Source organism: Taudactylus pleione, unplaced genomic scaffold (assembly GCF_031769625.1).
Source record: "Taudactylus pleione unplaced genomic scaffold, aTauple2 ptg000399l, whole genome shotgun sequence".
NCBI lineage: Eukaryota > Metazoa > Chordata > Amphibia > Anura > Myobatrachidae > Taudactylus > Taudactylus pleione.
Window position 1 is genome coordinate 4,670,001 of NW_028284801.1, and position 20,463 is coordinate 4,690,463.

Here is a 20,463-nt window from a genome sequence, read left to right on the forward strand (position 1 = left end):
GCTCTGACTGTACTGTAAAATCCTCCCCGTCCCCACATGACATGCTGAAGTATACAAGGGTGACTGTCAGCCATACTTGTTTGCCCTCCAGAGAGATATAAACAAGATAAGAGCAGAGTTAATCAAATTGCATGCTTAATAGGTACTTAACTTGCTAGATAATAAAAAAATGATATTCAAAATTGTTGCCTTAATAGGGAACATGTGAATTAACCACTTAATTGGCAATGTTGCATAGGACGCTACCGCTGCCAGATGGGCTTTCTTTGACAATGTCGCATCCCGTGCAACCGTGCACTCTGGCTTTTAAAATAGGTAATCAGTTTTGCACAAGTACAGGGCTGATAACCCGCTGCTGGCCCGGCCCCCGGAAGTGATGCAGCTGTCTTTGACCGCTAACATCACTTCTCTTTTTGCGCACCAGAATGCAGCACAGAATGCAGCACAAACCGCATTCTAGAGCACATGTGCCTGGCAACAATTTAAAATCTGTTGCAAAACTGAAGTTCCCCTCTGAGCACTATTAGCTGTTTTCTGCGCTCTGTTTGCAGAGGAAAAGGGGTCTCTTGGAGGGGGGGTATCCTTAGATATACAAGTAGGATGAATAGATAGGGAGGGGGTGAGGGTTAATGCCACAAGGTGGCTTATTGCCACTGGGGGGGGAGTTACAATTAATACCTGACCTTTGCCATGGGATGGTGGAGGGGGAACTTCAATAGGAACCTACATACACTAAGGTGGTGGGGGCAAAACCTCTGGTGGATCCATTACTACTGGGGGGATATTAGGTAAAAGCCACTGGGGGATCTATCACTACTTGGGAATCTATTGCCACTGAGAGTGGTTTAGGGAGGGCTAATGTTTCATTGGGAACTTATGGGCACACCCTATGTGTATTTTTTTTTTCACTAAAACCTTTATATATACTTTTAAAAATATATTTTTTACGTAATTACATATTTAAAAAAATATATATTTTTTTTTTTTTCATTTTTTGAAGAAAAAAAACAGTTAAGTGATTAAAATGCAAGATCTGGGGCTGTTTGTTAGCATGTCACCTGTAGGCTTAATTTTGTCAAGATACGCATGTACACTGTGCTTAGGACCTGATTCAGACCCACTCGCAAGCGGCGGCTCGCTCCTTCGCGGACGATATTTCCAATCTGCGCATTCCAATGCGAGTCGTCTGGAAGGGCTCGCTCACCCAGCATAGACAGCCCAGTGTAATGAGTGACAGGAGAGGCAGTTTGTGGGTTGTAACAGGGGCAGGGCACTACTAACGGGTGAGTGGAGGTGCGAACGCAGGCATGCCTGAGTGTTGCAACTCCGTTTCAGAGGCATGCATAATTAACAGGCAGTGTCATAGTAAACGTCACCTGGTTGTATTTCACACTGAAGTGCTCGCAGTGTTTGCAGCAGGGTATAGTCAACCTCAAGCGCTGCGATCGCATTCGATGCTGCTCTATGTACCAATGGTTTCATGCACTTCCTGGAGATGACGTACGCAAGTGGGCGTCTTTAGACAGGCTGGTGGGCTTCTACTAACAAAAAATGATCGCTCGCCAAAACAAAGTGGGACTTACCCTGCGAGCGGCTGCCTTGACGTCACTTAGCCGAATTTCCATACGCTCAGAGCGAGCGATTGCATCTAGCGAGCGGGTCTGAATGAGCTCCTTAGTCCAATAAAAGCACGTTGCAGACTGCATCTTACCTAGTGTCAGGCAGCATCAGAATGTGTGTATTAAATGCATGTGATCCTTCTTCAATATGATAGGCTTTCCTGAATAACATATAGGACAATATGTAACTCAGGGCCTGATTCACTACCGTACGCAACTGCGATTACGCATGCAATCGGCCGATTGTTGCATGCATATGTATTGCAGTGTGCGTGTGGGAAATAGCCACTGCGATCGCAGTGACTATGCAGAGTGATTGACGGAAGGTGCAGTTTGTGGGTGGTAATGGGGGGTTGGTCGGGCAAACGCAGGTGTGCCAGTGCTTTTCAATGCTGTTGCAGGGGCATGCATAACTTATCCACTGCGATGGCCTATGCAGCCTGAGGCCTGATAGCGTGCGTGAAAGTTAGCAATTTCTGAGTAAGGTCAGGGCTTGTGTAAGTGTGTGTGAGGCTGCGATGGTACTCGATTGTACCGATGTTTTGCAGTCTTGCTAAACATTCCGGATGTTTGTAAGGTAATGTGGGCGTCCTTATGTAGTGCTGCATATGACATTGCAATCTCAATGGATTAGCATACTATCGCAGTTTAACTGCGTGCGTAATCGCTATTGCATTCACAGTTGTGTTCCGTAGTGAATCAGGCCCTCAGTCAATAATCAACACACTTGTTATATAGATATATAGTCCAAGGTAGCCCAATACAGTCTACTTGAAATAGTAGTAAACTTTTATAAACTCCATGTCTTTTCAGCAAAGTGAGCCCTCTGTCAATCCAGGTAAGGAATTGGTCACTGTGTCCTAAAAATCCTCAAAATTACAAAATAGATTTTAAAATATTTTGACTATTCTTTGTAGCCACTTTAGCTTCAATATCTGATCCCTTTCACAAACTCATTACATCCTTATATTCATTACACTTAGACTTCACCTCACTTGTTTTCTCTACTGCTTGGTTTAATAATTTTGTCTTCTCTTTATATTTTATTACTAAGTTTCTTTGACCCCCAGCCAGTATCTGCTGAATATGGGGCCATTAAAGGGAAACTCATTTATCTTTTATTATTTCAGGATAAAATTTCGAGCCCTGACTTCTGAACTGGTCTAACCTCTGTCCTTTCATTGCAGCTGTCACATTAAAAGACTTTTGTTATGCTTTGTTGAGTTACATTAATTAAATGTTCATATTAGTCCATGGTTTTTCCTTCTTGCAGGTATGCTTAATCATCCACCAATACCTATCGCTGATCTTTCTGAACACACAGAACACCTAAAGGCCAATGATAACCTAAAGTTATCTCAGGAATATGAGGTAAGTAGTGGGGTCTGTACTGTACATGGTTATGTGGTTCATTCGATTAAGGAAATCTTAACATAAATTATAGTGATGAGAGGCATTTTTAAGATATTGGGAGTTACTATATGTAGTGCCCCTCATTTTTTGCTAGTAGTGACATTTTTCTGAATAGTCTGTCCTGTGTAAAGGTTGTCTGGAGCAGGGCCCTGCTTGGCCCATGGGCCTGTATGCCGTTATAATTACTGTACATCAGTGATTTTCAACTCGAGGCGCACTCCACAAGATTTTAAAATTGTCAAGGCACACTATCCGGCTATGCGGTGTGCGTGACCAATGAAAAAACATAAACATTGGCTCCCACATAAAAATATACACACATATTGGCCTCCACAGGAATAAAACACACTACGTTGGCCTCCTTAGGAATAAAACACACTACGTGGGCCTCCACAGGAATAAAACACACTACATTGGCCTCCTCAGGGATAAAACACATTACATTGGCCTCCACAGGGATAAAACACACTACATTGGCTTCCTCAGGGATAAAACACACTACATTGGCCTCCACAGAAATAAAACACACTACATTGGCCTCCTCAGGGATAAAACACACTACATTGGCCTCCTGGAATCTGTATGATTTACCGCTGGTTAGAACCCTGACAGCGGCTGCCTGACATGGGTGAAAATCCCGATCGTCCCTAAGGTAAGTATAGACTAACCTAATTACCTCCCCTAACCATTCTTAGGGGTGCCTAACTCTAACCTTCCCACCAGTGCCTAACCCTAATCCTCCCTCTAACTGCCTAAACCTAACCCCCCCCTTCCCCACTGCCTAAACCGAAGTCCCCCCCGGGGGTGCCTAACCCTCCCTCCCCCTAGCCTAACCCTAACCTCCTGGGGCCTGGGGGAGTGCCTAACCCTAAGTCCCCCTGGGAGCCCTAAACCTAACCCTCCCCCCGCAACTGCCCGTGCCCGGCATCCCTTTGATCGGGATGCCGGGTGCCGGTCAAATCCAGCGTCGGTAAAATGACAGGCGTCTAGATTTAGACACCTGTCATTTAATCCTCGCCGAGATAAAGCAGTCGGGAAGCCGGCTGTCGGGATTAGGTCCGCCGGGTTCCCGACTGCATACCGGCCTCCTCAGGGATAAAACACACTACATTGACCTCCTCATGGATAAAACACACTACAGTACAAGTGCGCTGAGCTGACCGCCACGGCACACTTGACAAACCACGGCACAGTGGTTGAAAAATGCTGCTGTAGATCTCTACACAGTCTTTAGATTATTAAATCTCTTTTCAAATATTGCTGTTCCTTATTAAAGGGCAGATAGAGTAGAGTTACAGTCCCAATCTCCACACTCAACACTTTTGTTTTGTTATACCGTCTTCCAATTAGAATATAAGCTCAATCATGAGCTTGACCATCAATACACTGCTTTCACTTCTTAATTTATTTTATCTACCTTGTTTGTCACTATTTTATGTATGTTCACTTTTAGCCACTGTGACACCTTACAAATAAATGATGATAATCAGGGCCATAACTAGCAATGGGCGACTAGTGCCAGAGTACAGTGCTCTCTGGGCGGCACTGACAACCATCCACGGTCACAGTATCTGGCTAGCAGGGTGCCTGTGGATCCTCCAAACGGCAGACTCCAGCCATAACAGGTTCCCAGAGCCACCTGAGGGAAAAAAACTCCTTATTGTTAAAAGGGTATGCATGTTCTAATGTCGACATGGTTAAATGTTGACATCTAACATGTCAACATCTGGAAAATGTCAACATTAACAAAGTGTTGACATACGACATGTCGACATTATCTTTAGGTGTTAGGGTTAGATGTCGACATTGGGAAGTTGACATTGCACATGTTGACGTGATGAACATCTTACAGAAAATGTCGACATGATACAGTTGACATATTGTATGTCGACATTTTAACTACCGACATAAAATATTTCTCATCAGAAGACCTCTAGTTTTTTTGGTGCCACGCAGAAACTAATACTGAATATCAATATGTCACATTACCTTACACATGTGGTAACTAGCTTCAGAATTTACAGGTCACATATGAACCACAGTGCCTCCAATCAAGTTTTCTTGATATAAAGTCTCATTTATCATATTGGCCTGTAATTACTCCATGGTATTTACTCAATCTACTTATACACTAATACTTATTTATACATTTTGGCAGTAGGAAATTGTCATACTACAGCAATTACACTCTGTTCTATAGTACTCAAACATAGTTACAGGGCATACATTGTGCACACTGCTGCTGATTAGCTTCTGAGGAAACTGACACAAGAGGGTATATTTACTAAAGTGCGGGTTTTTAGAAGTGGAGATGTTGCCCATAGCAACCAGTCAGATTCTACTTATTTATCTAGTACCGTCTAGAACAGAGGTTCCCAACCACGGTCCTCAAGGCACACTAACAGTCCAGTTTTTAGGGATATCCATACTTGAGCACAAGTGACTTAATTAGTGCCTCAGTTATTTGATTTAACCATCTGTGCACAATCATGCATTTCACTAAAACCAGTACTGTTAGTGTGCCTTGAGGACCGAGATTGGGAATCACTGGTCTCGAAGATAATAGCTAAAATCTGATGGGTTACTATGGGCAACATCACTTCTAAAAACCTGCACTTTAGTAAATATACCCCAAGGTCAGAGATGCGCATCAGCGTTTTGAGGATTTCACAACTGTGCAGTGTGCACCAACCCTATATTTCTTTGCATTGCTGAAGGCTGTGTTATGTAGTAAGCATTACAACACAACTGCCATTATATCAGATTGTTTGGTCTAGATACCAAGGCACTGGAGTTCACTCTTAATTTGCATGCCTGTATTAACTTGCTTACATCAGGCCTAACGCGCATATTTTAGAAACCACTACACATGCTGGAACTTCTACTGTTTCATTATGTAGTTATTGCCTAATTTTCTATTAACTCGTATTTAGTTGTATTTGCCATGATTTTCTTTATTTTTTTTATTTCTAATTGAGTAGGCATTTTCTTGATTTACATTTTTATCTGATATTATTAATTTTCCCCATGTAATTGTTTTTATTAAAATAAATTGTATCTGGCAGTGAATTCTCATATTTAATTTTCATTTATAAACTGCCTGTAGTTCTACCCACTCATTCCACTTATTTCAGTGGAAACAGATGCCCTTTTCTGGGTTAGCTGCAAGTTTTTACGTCAGGTAACCTTAATAAAGCACCTATGTTTTTTTATTTTATTTTATGCTTTGTATCCTATAAACATGCTTTTCTACAACCAAATGCCCACAAGTAATAATTGGGAGACCTACATATGTGTTCTCATATACCTATACTTTTTACAACATATGGCGCAGGACTCCATGTGCGATTCCTGTGCTGTGCACTTTCTTCTCAATGTTGCTACTTTTTAGTCTATTTTGCTTCTTCGTCGCACTAGTACTTAGAATTAGTGTTTTTGTCACAAAGGATTTAGTATAAAGCTGCAGATAAAGCATAACGATGTATGGCACAGGTTACTCGTATCAGACCTGTATTTTGCCATTTTACACAGGCAGTATACCTTTACCTAAATTTTGCTACCGTTTCCCAATTTTGCGTCTTACTTTGCTTAAAAAATACAAAGGTTACTATTTTTGTAGTAACTGGTATAAAGTAGGGGTGAGCGGGTTCGGATTTCTGAAATCCAAGCCCCCCCGAGCCCCCCCAATCCGAGGCCGATCCGAGTCAGGCTCGACTTTTCCCGTCTGATTCGGATCTGAAATCGAGGCAAAACGTCATCATCCCGCCTTCCGGGTCTCGCGGGTTTTGGATCCTATATAAGGTACCCGCGTCGGCGCCATTTTCTCACTCGGCTGTGGACAGTGAAGAGGGAGGGTGGGAGTTAGGGCTGGCTGGGCTGTGTAGTGTAGTGCAGTGTAGTGTAGTGCTGTGCTGCTGTTGTCCATAGGGGCTGTGTCCACTCCTCCAAAGTCCATAGGGGCTGGCTGGACTGTGTTGTGCAGTCAGTTGTCCATAGGGGCTGTGTCCACTCCAAAGTCCTGTGCAGTGTCCCAGTCCTAAAGGGGAGCTGTAGTGTTGTCCAGGGGGTGCTGTGTACATCAGGGGTGCTCCCCCCAAGTGCAAAAAAAAATTTATTTTTTTGTGTTTGTGAATTGTGTGCACAGTAGCCGCACGTGCATCAACAAAGGAGCAGCGCCAAGCGTGCGCCTGTGTCCCATAAGTAAAGGGCCGGCTGGCTTGTCCATTAAAGGGTGCTGTAACCCCCAAAGTACACTCCAAACAAAATAAAAAAATATTTTCTGTGTTTGTGAATTGTGTGCACTGTGGCTGCACGTGCATCAACAAAGGAGCAGCGCCAAGCGTGCGCCTGTGTCCCATAAGTAAAGAGCCAGCTGGCTCATTTCTTATAGGGAGGTGTAACCCACAAAGTGCACTAGTCTCCAGCAAAAATAAAAAAATATTTTCTGTGTTTGTGTGCGCCTTAGCCGCACGTATATATCAAATCAATATAACATAAATGGAGGACCAAACTTTCTCCGATAAAAATAAAATAGGGAAAGATCAAGAACCACTTCCTCCTAGTTCTGAAGCTGCTGCCACTAGTCATGACATAGACGATAACATGCCATCAACGTCGTCTGCCAAGGCCGATACCCAATGTCATAGTAGAGGGCACATACAATCCCAAATGACAAAGTTCAGGAAAATTAACTTAAAAAAAACATTTAAATCATCTGAAGAGAAACGTAAACTTGCCAATATGCCATTTATGACACGGAGTGGCAAGGAACGGCTAAGGTCTTTCCCTATGTTCATTACTAGTGGTTCAGCTTCACATGACGATGGAAGCCCTCCTCCCGCTAAAAAAATCAAACGAGTTAAGCTGGCAAAAGCACAACGAAGAACTGTGCGCTCTAAGAAGATATCACAAATCCCCAAGGAGAGTCCAAGTGTGGCGGCGGTTGAGATGCCTGACCTTCCCAGCACTGGACGGGAAGAGGTGGCTCTTTGCACGCCCCCTGCAAGTGCTGGAAGGAGCACCCACAGTCCACTTGCTGATATGCAAATTGAAGATGTCACTGTTGAAGTACACCAGGATGAGGATACTGGTGTAGCTGGCACTGAGGAGGAAGTTGGCAAGGAGGATTCTGATGGTGATGTGGTTTGTTTAAATCAGGCTCCGGGGGAGACCGTTGTTGTCCGTGGGATGAAAAAGCACATCACGGTCATGCCTGGGCAGAAGACCAAACATTCCACCTCTTTGGTCTGGCAATATTTCTATCCAAATCCGGACAACAACTGTCTTGCCATATGTACCATATGTAAAGGTGAAATAAGTAGGGGTAGGGACGTTAACCACCTAGGAACATCCTCCCTTATACGGCACCTGCAGCGCGTTCATAAAAAGTTACTGTCAAGTTCAGAAACTTTGGCTAAGACCGTAAGCAGTCCAGGGACACCTAAATCCCGTTGTCCTGTTGTATCCAAGCGCCTGCAAACCACACCGTCAACTCCCTCCTCGTCAATTTCCTCCTTAGTCAGGATCGGAAGTAGTCCTGCAGGCCATGTCTCTGGCATGACTGACTCTCCAATCCGGGATTCCTCCGGAGTATCCTGCATTGCTACGCCTACTGCTGCTGATGTTGCTGCTGCTGGGAGTCGTTCATCATCCCAGAGAGGAAGTAGGAACACCACTACTTTTACTAAACAATTGACCCTCCAACAGTACTTAGCGAGGAGGATGAAGTACGACAGCGGTAATCCTGAAGCAAAACGTATAACTGAGGCCTTGACTGCTATGTTGGTGTTAGACGTGCGTCCGGTATCCACCATTAGTGCAGTGAGATTTAGACAATTGATGGAGGTAGTGTGTCCCCGGTTCCAAATCCCATCTAGATTCCACTTCACTAAGCAGGCGATACCGAGACTGTACAGAAACGTCAGAAAAAGTGCCCTCAGTCCTGAAAAATGCGGTTGTACCCAATGTCCACTTAACCACGGACATGTGGACAAGTGGAACAGGGCAGACTAAGGACTATATGACTGTGACAGCCCACTGGGTAGATGTATCACCTTACGCAGCAACAACAGCAGCGTCACCAGTAGCAGCATCTCAGAAACGCCAGCTCGTTCCAAGGCAGGCTACGCTGTGTATCACCGGTTTCAGTAAGAGGCACACCGCCGACAACCTCTTAGAGAAACTGAGGGAAATCATCGCCCAGTGGCTTACCCCACTTAGACTCTCCTGAGGATTTGTGATATCTGACAACGCCACCAATATTGTGCGGGCATTACATCTGGGCAAATTCCAACACGTCCCATGTTTTGCTCACACAATAAACTTGGTGGTGCAGAATTTTCTGAAAAGTAACAGGGGCGTGCAGGAGACGCTTTGGGTGGCCCGAAAAATTTGTGGCCACTTTCGCCATTCAGCGACTGCATGCCGAAGACTGGATCGCCAGCAAACACTCTTGAACCTGCCCCGCCATCACCTGAAGCAAGAGGTTGTGACGCGGTAGAACTCAACCCTCTATATGCTTCAGAGGATGGAGGAGCAGCAAAAGGCCATTCAAGCCTATACATCCACCTATGACATAGGCAAAGGAGGGGGTATGCACCTGACTCAAGCGCAGTGGAGAATGATTTCCGTGTTGTGCAAGGTTCTCCAGCCCTTCAAACTTGCCACACGTTTAGTCAGTTCAGACACTGCCAGCTTGAGTCAGGTCATTCCCTTCATCGGGCTTTTGGAGAAGCAGCTGGAGAAAGTGAAGGAGGAGCTAAGACAGAGCGATTCCGCTCGGCATGTGGGACTTGTGGATGAAGCCCTTCATTCGCTTTGCCAGGGTTCCAGGGTGGTCAATCTGTTGAAATCAGACCACTACATTTTGGCCACCGTGCTCGATCCTAGGTTTAAAACCTATGTGGTGTCTCTTTTTCCGGCCGACACAAGCCTGTAGAGGTGCAAAGACCTGCTGGTGAAAACACTGTCAGCTGAAGCAGAATGTGACACGTCAACAGCTCCTTCTTCATTTTCTCCCGCAACTGGGGCTGCCAGGAAAAAACTTAGGTATCCTAAGCAACCCGCTGGCGGTGATGCAGGGCAGGCAGGACCAAGTTTGGACATCTGGTCCGGACTGAAGGACCTGGCAACAATTTCTGACATGTCTACTGTCACTGCATATGATACTTTCACCATTGACAGAATGGTGGAGGATTACATCGGTGACAGCATCCAAGTAGGCATGTCAGACAGTCCGTACCTGTACTGGCAGGTAAAATAGAGCCAGTTTGTACAGGGGCCTCCAAATTGCCTCTTTTTCCTGAGTTGCCCCCCCTCCAGTGTGTACTCCGAAAGAGTGTTTAGTGCAGCCGGGAACCTTGTCAGCGAAAGGCGTAGGAGGTTGCTTCCACAAAATGTGGAGAAGATGATGTTCATAAAAATGAATTACCAACTCTTCCAGGGAGACCAGCCTCCAGAATGTACAGAGGGACCTGTGGTGGTGGATTCCAGCGGGGACGAGTTAATAGTCTGTGAAGATGAGGATGTACACAACACTAAAGAGGGTTAATGAGGAGGATGAGGACAACATCTTGCCTCCGTAGAGCCAGTTTGTGCAGGGACAGATTAATTGCCAGCTTGTTTTGTGGGGGCCCAAACGAACCAATCATTTCAGACACAGTCATGTGGCAGACCCTGGCGCTGAAATGATTGGTTTGTTAAAGTGTACATGTCCTGTTTATACAACATAAGGGTGGGTGGGAGGGCCGAAAAGACAATTCCATCTTGCACCTCTTTTTTTTTTTTCTTTGCATTATGTACTGTTTGGGGCCTAGTTTTTCAAACTGCCATCCTGTCTGCCACTGCAGTGCCACTCCTAGATGGGCCACGTGTTTGTGCCGCCCACTCGTGTCGCTTAGCATAGCCTTTTGGACATAAAAACACTATTGTGAGGTGTGTGGTGTTCAGAATAGACTGGAAATGAGTGGAAATTAAGGTTATTGAGGTTGATAACAGCATAGGAGCAGAAAAACCAACACATTCTGTGAATTTAGCTGTTTTTATTCTTTTTTTAAAAAAAAATACAAAACACAAAACCCAGAACCCAAAACACGGAAGGGTGGTTTTGGCAAAACCAATCCAGATCCAAAATACGAAGAAAGATCCAGATCCAAAACAAAAACACAAAACACGCATAACTATTCATGGTGCAGGTCACTTGTATCAGACTTCTTGTTTGTGTAATTTAGGGGTCTATTTACCCACCAGTGTTAAGAGACAGCGTGAAAAGTGCACTTTGGGGGTTAAACCACCCTTTAACAGACTTATGACACAGGCGCACGCTTGGCGCTGCTCCTTTGTTGATGCACGTGCGGCTACTGCGCATACATTTCACACACACACACACAAAAAATTTAAGAATTTTTAATTTTCTTTGGAGTACACTTTGGGGGTTACACCACCCTTTAACAGACTTATGACACAGGTGCATGCTTGGCGCTGCTCCTTTGTTGATGCACGTGCGGCTACTGTGCACACAATTCACAACACAGAAAAGAAGAATTTTTTTTTTTTTTTTTTAAGTGCACTTTGGGGGTTACACCACCCTTTAACAGACGAGCCAGCCGGCCCTTTACTTATGACACAGGCGCACGCTTGGCGCTTCTCCTTTGTTGATGCACGTGCAGCTACAGTGCACACAATTCACAAACACAGAAATAAATGGTTTTTTTGCACCCCTGGAGCACCCCTGATGCACAGATCCCCCCCTGGACAACACTACAGCACCCCTTTAGGACTACAGCCTTTATGGGACACTGCACAACACTGCCCAGCCAGCCCCTATAGACTTTTGGAGTGGACACAGCCCCTATCGACAACTGACTGCACAACACAGCCTAGCCAGCCTCTATGGACAACAGCAGCACAACAAAGTCCATCCAGCCCCTATGGACAACAGCAGCACAACACAGCCCAGCCAGCCCCTATGGACTTTGGAGGAGTGGACGCAGCCCCTATGGACAACAGCAGCACAGTACAACACAACACAGCCCAGCCAGCTCTAACTCCCACCCTCCCTCTTCATTGTCCACCACCGGAGTGAGAAATGGCGCCGACGCGAGGACCTTTTATAGGATCGAAAACCTGCGAGATCCGGAAGGCGGGATGATGACGTTTTGCCTCGATTTCTGTTCCGAGTCAGGCGGGAAAACCCGAGCCGGACTCTGTTACCGACTCGGATCGGGGGGTTCGGATTTCAGAAATCCGTACCCGCTCATCCCTAATTTATATATACATGCATACACTATATACACACACAATACTGTGCAAAAGTTTTAGGCAGGTGTGGAAAAAATGCTGCAAAGTAAGAATACTTTCACAAGTAAAATTGTTAATTTATTTTTATCAATTAACAAAATGCAAAGTGGATGAACACAAGAGTAATCTAAATCAAATCAATATTTGGTGTGACCACCCTTTGCCTTCCAAACATCATCATTTCCTCTAGCTACACTTACACACAGTTTTTGAAGGAACTCGGCAGGGAGGTTGTTCCAAACATCTTGGAGAATTAACCATAGATCTTCTGTGGATGTAGGCTTGCTCAGAAATCCTTTTGTCAGTGTTATTCACTTCACCTCTCGGTGGTTTTAATGTTACTGGACGAAGCGGCTGGACCCGGCATACGACTGGTCCAAGACAGTATTGTTGCGTGTGTATATATACACATTATGAAACACAAAATGGAAATTACTCAAATCATTTTACAAGTTTGAGCAAGTTCTTGCAAAGGTGGGGTATTCTTGAAAAGAAAAAACTTAAGAATCATATAATTTGTATGCAACTAAGATTTCAGCAGAATGTTTGCTATTTTGTTGGTTAAATTAAAATTTCAAAGACTTTTAATATCCCCCAGTAAGTTCCTCATAAATAAATGGAGAGAATGTGTCCACACTTGTATATTTGCCTGTGATAGGAGTTTGTCTAAAACAGGTCTAACTAGAGGTTGAGTCTCCCATATCCAAATATTCCGAAATACGGAATATTTTTAGCATGCCTGAGTTAGTAAAACAATCAATGTACACAAACTTTGTTTAAAGCACAAAATAATTAAAAATATTGAATAAGATTACCTGCAGGCTGTGTGTATAAGGTGTATATAACACACAAATGCATTCTGTGTTTAGATTTGTGTCCCATTCCCAAGATATTTCCTTATGGTATGCATATATTCCAAAATACGGAATATTCCGATATCCAAAATGCCCCAGTCCCAAGCATTTTGGATATGGGAGAGTCAACCTGTACTACAACAAGTGCCAGCATGCCCAGGCACCCAAGACATGTTGAAACATGTAGGTTCACACATTTAAGTAAAGATAAATATTAATTAGAAATAGATATCCAAATGAAGTCATAGGGGTAGATGTATGAAGCAGTGAAAAGAGTGTGCCAGTGGAGAAGTTACTCATGGCAACCAATCACCGCTCCTACATATCATTTTATGTAATGTACTTGATAAATGCAACCTGAAGACTGAATGGTTGCCAGGGGCAACTTCTCCACTAGCACACTCTTTTCACTGCTTCATACATCTACTCATACATAGGCATTCTACACTTGCTCCTAGAGTGGCAACATAATGAACTATAATTATTTCTTGGATGCCCCCCCCTTCACCATTACAGAGAATGTTTCAAGTACCCCTGTATGTCACAACAAGTTGCCCTAATTGAGATTAGTATTTAATTTCATCTTACTAATTCTTGTTTAACGTTGGATACTATAAGAATTTTTTCGGTGAATGTGGCGAAGTATGAAAGTTGTTGCCCATCTTATAGAACAGCTTTAAGGTATGCACATGGTCAGACTAACCATACCTGTTTGCAAGGCTTTTTTGAATAATGAAATCTCCAAGCTCCCCATACACTTGAAAATGTATTACTCTTCTATAGTGGTTCCCAAACTGGGTGCCGTCGTGCACTTTCAGGAGTGCTACAAGTTGGTGCTCCAGTACCAAATCAAATAATTTATGGTCAATGTGATAAGCAAAACCAGTGCTGGTAGCTGCCAATTATAAAATATGTGAACAAAAGTGCAATCCTGTCCACCACATAACTGAACGGAATCGGTATGTAATGACAGTGGATCAAATACCGACAGTGGCAGCCCGACGGGTCGAAATCCTGACAGCAGCAGGTAAGTACTGTAACCTCCCCTCTCCCAACCTAATCCTCCCTTAGTGGTGCCTAATCCTAACCTCCCCCCATTAGTGCCTAAACCGAACTCCCCCTATTGGTGCCTAACCCTAACCCCCCCTTTCCCTACCCTAACCCTCCTGGGGGGGTGCCTAACCCTAAGCCCACCCAGGTTTCCTTAAAGCTAGCCACCCCCCCCCCCCCCCACGCGGCTAGACGCTAAAACACCCGGCTTACCTTCTTTCGGTATGCCGGGTGTCCGGATTTAGTAGTGGGGCTAATGACAGGCATCGGGATTTCGACGCCTATCTTTAGTCCCATGTCGGGATGTGATTGTTGGGATATTAGCGGCCGCTGGTATCCTGACCGCATCCCAACTGAACCTAATGGTTACTTTAATATTTTGCACTGAATTTCTCAATAAGAAACTTTTGGCCTAGTGGTGCTGTGAAAATAATTGCTGGTACTCTAGGGCACCGTGATTCTAGACCGTTTGGGAACCACTGCTTTCCTAGATATTTTCCTGTATAAATTTTAGCTGGGTAATGATACATTTTAAAATCTCAACAACAACAAAACATTATTTTAAGTACTCTTTGTTTGTTTCTTTATTTTTGGGAGGGGGGGACATTTTGTTTTATTTCCTGTTGCATAAATTTGCCATCAATTATATAATCTTGGCTGCAGTGGTATGATGAGGGGGCTTCGGGGGTTATGGTCTGCACCCGGGTGTCACCCTCGGAGGGGGTGACACCAAAATGCCGGCTTCTCTGCAGTGACAGGAGGCGGGTGCTGCAGTGTGACATTCTCCTGTAGCATCCGGCTCTTGTTATAGAAGAGGAACCGACGCCTCTGCTTGGCGGTTGTTTTTTCTTCTTTATAAAAATTATCCCTGTTAAAATTTTAATATGTTAATTTGTATATTACTAACAGCATTAAGTAGTGCTAATAATTTTCATTAAGATACAATCCTATATCACAGTTTATATTATGATCATATACTGTATCACATTGTACACATACAAGATAAATCTATTTATTTGTTTTTTTAATCAATTAATATAAAACTTTTATTGCAGTCTATTGATCCAGGACAGCAGTTCACTTGGGAACACTCCAACCTTGAAGTCAACAAACCCAAAAACCGCTATGCTAATGTGATTGCCTATGATCACTCTCGGGTCATCCTCCTGCCTGTTGAAGGTACTGAAATGTACAAACACAACAGTTTTATTACATCTGTAAAAAATATTTGTTGCTTTGTATGTCAACACAGTAACTTATATATCTTATTAGATTTGGTGTACATAAAGTCGCCGATGCAAATAGCAGCAATTTTCCACAGAAAATTCTGCAATGTTTGACTTGCAAGGCACATATTCTGCAATTACAGTAGACTTGCTTCTCCACTTTTTCTGCACATTGCTATATAGTGAAAGGTAAAAGAAGCAATGTTACTGATCGCGATGTCACATCATGACCGAGATGCTAATTGAATTACCCCCAGATTGTGCCAAAGATCTTTAAGCCAACAACCCCACCTTCTTTCTCCAGGGGAATTGGTGGTCTATAGAAACTACATTCAAACAGTGCACTCTTTTCATAATACGGGAAATAGAACTAACTAACTGATTGAACTTTATGGATGTCTTTTGCAATAGTGAATCTTTAACCAATCATAGTTCACCTCAGCCTGAAACAATGGCTAAGTGCTAGTTTATTTATTTTTTTATACATGTAATATAATGAATGTTGTGGTTTTACTAGAGATTGTTGGGCTTCCCTTGGGGGAAGTCCCCATTCTAGCCCTTTGGCCAGAATGTAATTAGTATTAGATAAAGGTAGCTGCCCAGCTAAAGACCAACGCCGTTGGATCCGGTAAGTGAACGCCGGGATCCAGCCACAAATGTCTTGCCAAGGAACTTCTAATGAAATCTCTGGAGAAGTTGAGGTGCATGAATTTCAGGGGCTTTGACCCAACAGCATTCTCCAGGACCATATCCTTTCCAGTCCACAAGGAATTGAACCGTGCCTCGAGAGAGTCTAGAGTCTGCTTCACCTACTGATGATCCACTGGAATAGCTGAAGGGGTTTCGCAGGATGTTGAAAACCGATTCAGTACCAATGACCATTTGAGACTAGTGCCTGAAATAATATATCCCAGAAACGCCAGCTTCTTTTGCTTGAAGGAGCACTTCTCTAACCTGCAGAAGAGCTGATTATCCCAAAGTCGTGACAGCACCTCGCATACGATGACTCACTATATCTACAGTAAGGATATTGAATTAGAACCTCTATACACTCCTGCCTATACCTTCTAATATCCTGCCTATAAACCTCTAAGGATGACGCTATTTTGCGTACACAGTCATATAGTAAATAAAGACTCCAGACCTTTTACCTGTGGTTCCAAAGCACAAAGTGATATTTCAAGTAAAAGTACAGTCAGTTACACGCTATGATCTAAGTACAATTTAGCGCAAAGAAGTATACAGACCCAAGTACAGTTATACATACGCAGCGCTTCTGGACCAGATGTAGGCTTCAGCGAGAAACCCCCGTCTATCAGCTTTCAGCAAGAAGACTCAGACTGGGGTCACAACACACACGTTTATACTCTCACAGAAACAGACCACACAATAGAGAGGCTTGTCGCTGATGCCATTGGTTCCCAGGAGGATGCATCTGTTGCAGAGCATTTAACAGGTTGATTCAAATAGACACAGTCCAGCCTCTAACAACTGGTTGTCTCTGGTTTCCTGTTCATGCACATCCTAACAGTTGGTCATATAATGTACATTTCGGTGCTTTAAGTCTCTGCGGTCCATAAGTTGAGAATGCATGTTGCGATCTTCACACTGACGATATTAAAATGCTGTTGAAAGAGTGCAGATCAGTATAATATCAAACATGACTTACTTATCATGTATTAAACCTTAGCTACCAAATAACCTTTATTTCTCAGCAATTATAGTAAATAAACAAACTTGAATCTTATACTTTAAAGCTTATGATACCTTTTATGTGAATATGTACTGTGTAAGTATTTGGGGTTTGATATAAAGACGCTAGTTAACTTGGGGCAGATGCGTGCGCATGAAGCTAATAAACAGCGTTTTCATACAGGATCTTATGCGTTCGCTAATATGCGACTAGTTAACAGCGCAATTGTGTGTATTAATGTGTGTATGAGAAATGGTCAAAGATGCAATCGCATGATGCTAATAGTAATATCGTCATATGTACTTAAGTGTGAGTTTAACTAAAATGGCGCTTGGGCGGCCATTCGCAAAATGGCGTCTTGCGATCTCATTTTCTAAAATGGTGTCTTCGGCCAGTCGCAAGATGGCGTCTTTACGATCTAATTTTAAGCTGTTCTTCTCTCAGCCAATTATCCAGCTTCGACAACAGAGAAGATTAGGATGTCATCCAGACACACCACTACATACTTGTATAACAGTCCTTGAAAGAATTTATTCATGTACTTTTGAAAAACAGCATGTGCATTGCCTTTACCAAAAGGCCTGACCAAGTACTCACAGTGACCATCCCGCGTGTTGAAGGCTGTCTTCCACTCATCCCCCTCTCGGATTCTGATTGTTATAGGCCCCACAGGGATCTAATTTGGAGAAAACCATTGCCCTTTTATACGGTCAAAGAGTTCCGAGATTAGTGGTAGTGGCCATCAGTCCTTGACAGTGATGGCGATCAGACCCTGGTAAATCAATACATGGTCTTAGCCCTCCATCCTTATTCTTGACAAAGAATAAACAGCACCTGCCGGTGATTTAGACTCCCCAATGAACCCGCGCTCAAGGTTCTCCTTGATGTATTCAGACACTGTTTGGGAATCGGGAAGCACTCTTCAACGAGGAGGCATTTTCCCAAGCAGTAAATCTATAGAGCAGTCCCACTCCTGATGAGCAGGAAATGTCTCAACTGCCTTTTTACTGATTACTTCCCTAAAGGACTCGCACAGAGCTGGAAGAGAGTCCTCTGGAGAGATGACTGAACTCCGGATGACACGATGTAGAGGTAAGCATGTCTGATGGCACTGGGATCCCCACAACAAGATTTAATGTTTACACCAGTCTAATGTGGAAGCGTGCTTGCGAAGCCACGGAAGACCCAGGATAATCAGACTCTCGGTTGATGGCAGTATACAGAATGAAATTAACTCCTTATGAAGAGCGCCAGCTTGCATGGAAACTTCTGAAGTCCTGGAGTGGATGGTAGCCTTAGGAAGTTTATTCCTGTCCACTCCGATAATGCAAAGTGGAACCTGTAAAGGCACACTAAGAATTCCTCACTCCTGAACTTTCTTGACTGTGATAAAATTGTCATCGGCACCTGAGTCCTGAGTGTAAATTGGGATGGAGTGTTCTCTTTTGGGGTGTGCTGAAATGCTCCTAATCTGACAACCCTCAATCAGTTAGGCCTTCTCATTTCCCTGGGCATTTGAAAGAAACAGTGAGAAGGTTGCCTGGTTTACCACAGTACAGACACAGCTTGTGCTTGAACCTCTTTTCCCTCTCTGTGGCAGGGAGACTTGATTTCCCGATCTGCTTGGGCTCTTCAGGAGGTTCAACAGGATCCGAGGAGCGAGCTTGAAACTGAAGCGCTGCGGCTGTTCTCTCTCTCGTGCCCTTTCTCTATGGTGAAGATCTACCCGGATACATAAGGGAATTAGATCATCCAGAGACGTTGGTAGGTCTCTGGAAACCAGGACATCTTTAATTCGCTCTGAAAGCCCTTGCATAAATGCAGCTACCAGGGCTTCATTATTCCATCCTAACTTTGAAGCAAGGGTTCTGAACTGCACTGCATACTGACCCATGGACTGGTTTCCTTTTCTCAATTACAGGATACCTGCTGCTGCAGAAGACACATGACCAGAGGGGCTGGGTGACTCTGCGGCGCCGAGCATCTTTCTCACCCAATATGTGCATCTTCTTCACATAAATAAAACAGCTGATGGTAACAAAACTACATTGCTAGCTTGTACTGCTCAATCTGATGTGCAACATTTGTATATCTGTGTGTGACTGAGGAGCCTAATTCAGAGATGTACGTAAATTCGCGCATGAGCCACACTGCACATATACAGGTCTGGTTCTCGATGACGGTCGCAGTGCCCCAAATGCTGCACCATGACTGCTGGCGTTTGGCGACAGGCCGCATTCCAGAACATTTCTGGTCGTTGCGAAGCCAGTGTACACAGCTTCACTGGCCCTTGCAGCGTGATTTAATAGGACATCCTGTCTGAGTAACATCACCTAAGAGTTACTCAGATGGGATATAGTTATCAGACCGGCGGACGGCATGCCGCCAGTCTGAATCCCAACACTGCAAGTCCGACACTGGACTTTAGATAGGCGTTGAAATACCGACTCCTATCCTAATCCCGACGCCGGAATCCAGAAGAACGGCAGCCCAAACGAGGTAAGTCCGGGGCGCCCTTAGCATTAGCCGTGGGGGGGGGAGTGTTCAATTTAGGCAGCATAGTGGGGTTAGGGTTAGGTTTTCAGGGGATACCATCCATCGGGATGTCGCTGTCAGTATTTTGACAGGAGGCATCTCAACAGCCGGCATTACATACCAATTCCATTCGGAGATACAGTACGATGATATCGCAGTTGATGTGATGCTGCGTCTCACATCAAGTTTTGTTGTGGTTCATCTGTGACTTTCTACATGTTTGAAACTAATTCCTGTGTGGTTAAAGTTGCAGCCCAGTGTCTCCAGTACACTGAGAGGTGTTTTGTTGTGTCTGCGATGTGAATATGCATGTTCTGTGTGTATGTACGTATGTGTGTGTGCCGACAGTGGCATCCAGAGTCAGGTAAGTAGGTTAACCCTCCCCCCTTCTAACCCTAACCCTCCCTTACACCCTAATCTTAACCCTCAGTGCCTAACCCTAACCTCCCCCCCCCCTCCCCACCCAAAGCCTAACTAACTCTACCCCCCCCCCCCATTCCCCGCAGCTAACAGCTAGTGGCACAACGGCTTGCCTTCAATCTGTGGGCCGGCGTTAGTATTTAGCTGCCTACTTTAAATCTCAGGTCAGGATTTTATATGTAAAATGTGTGTGTGTGTATAATATATATGTATATTTATATATAATAAAAATGTGTGTATATACAGTGTGTGTATATATATATATATATATATATATAATTAGTTGTGAAGCCTAGGATCATGTAGGACCGTCTCTAGCCCAGCGAAGTGTAGCGGCTCAACGTGGTATTGATTCC

At 44.1% G+C, this 20,463-nt stretch overlaps 1 protein-coding gene across 7 annotated transcripts in view; it reads left to right on the forward strand.

The window, feature by feature from the left end:
• The window catches only part of PTPRS (protein tyrosine phosphatase receptor type S), a 458,571-nt gene that overhangs the window by 357,957 nt on the left and 80,151 nt on the right, over positions 1–20,463 (forward strand). For all 7 annotated transcript variants that reach the window (XM_088446483.1, XM_088446485.1, XM_088446484.1 and 4 more), the window contains 2 exons: positions 2,893–2,990; positions 15,289–15,412. In XM_088446483.1, the coding sequence (XP_088302609.1) occupies positions 2,893–2,990; positions 15,289–15,412 (222 nt within the window). The remainder of the gene's footprint in view (positions 1–2,892; positions 2,991–15,288; positions 15,413–20,463) is intronic.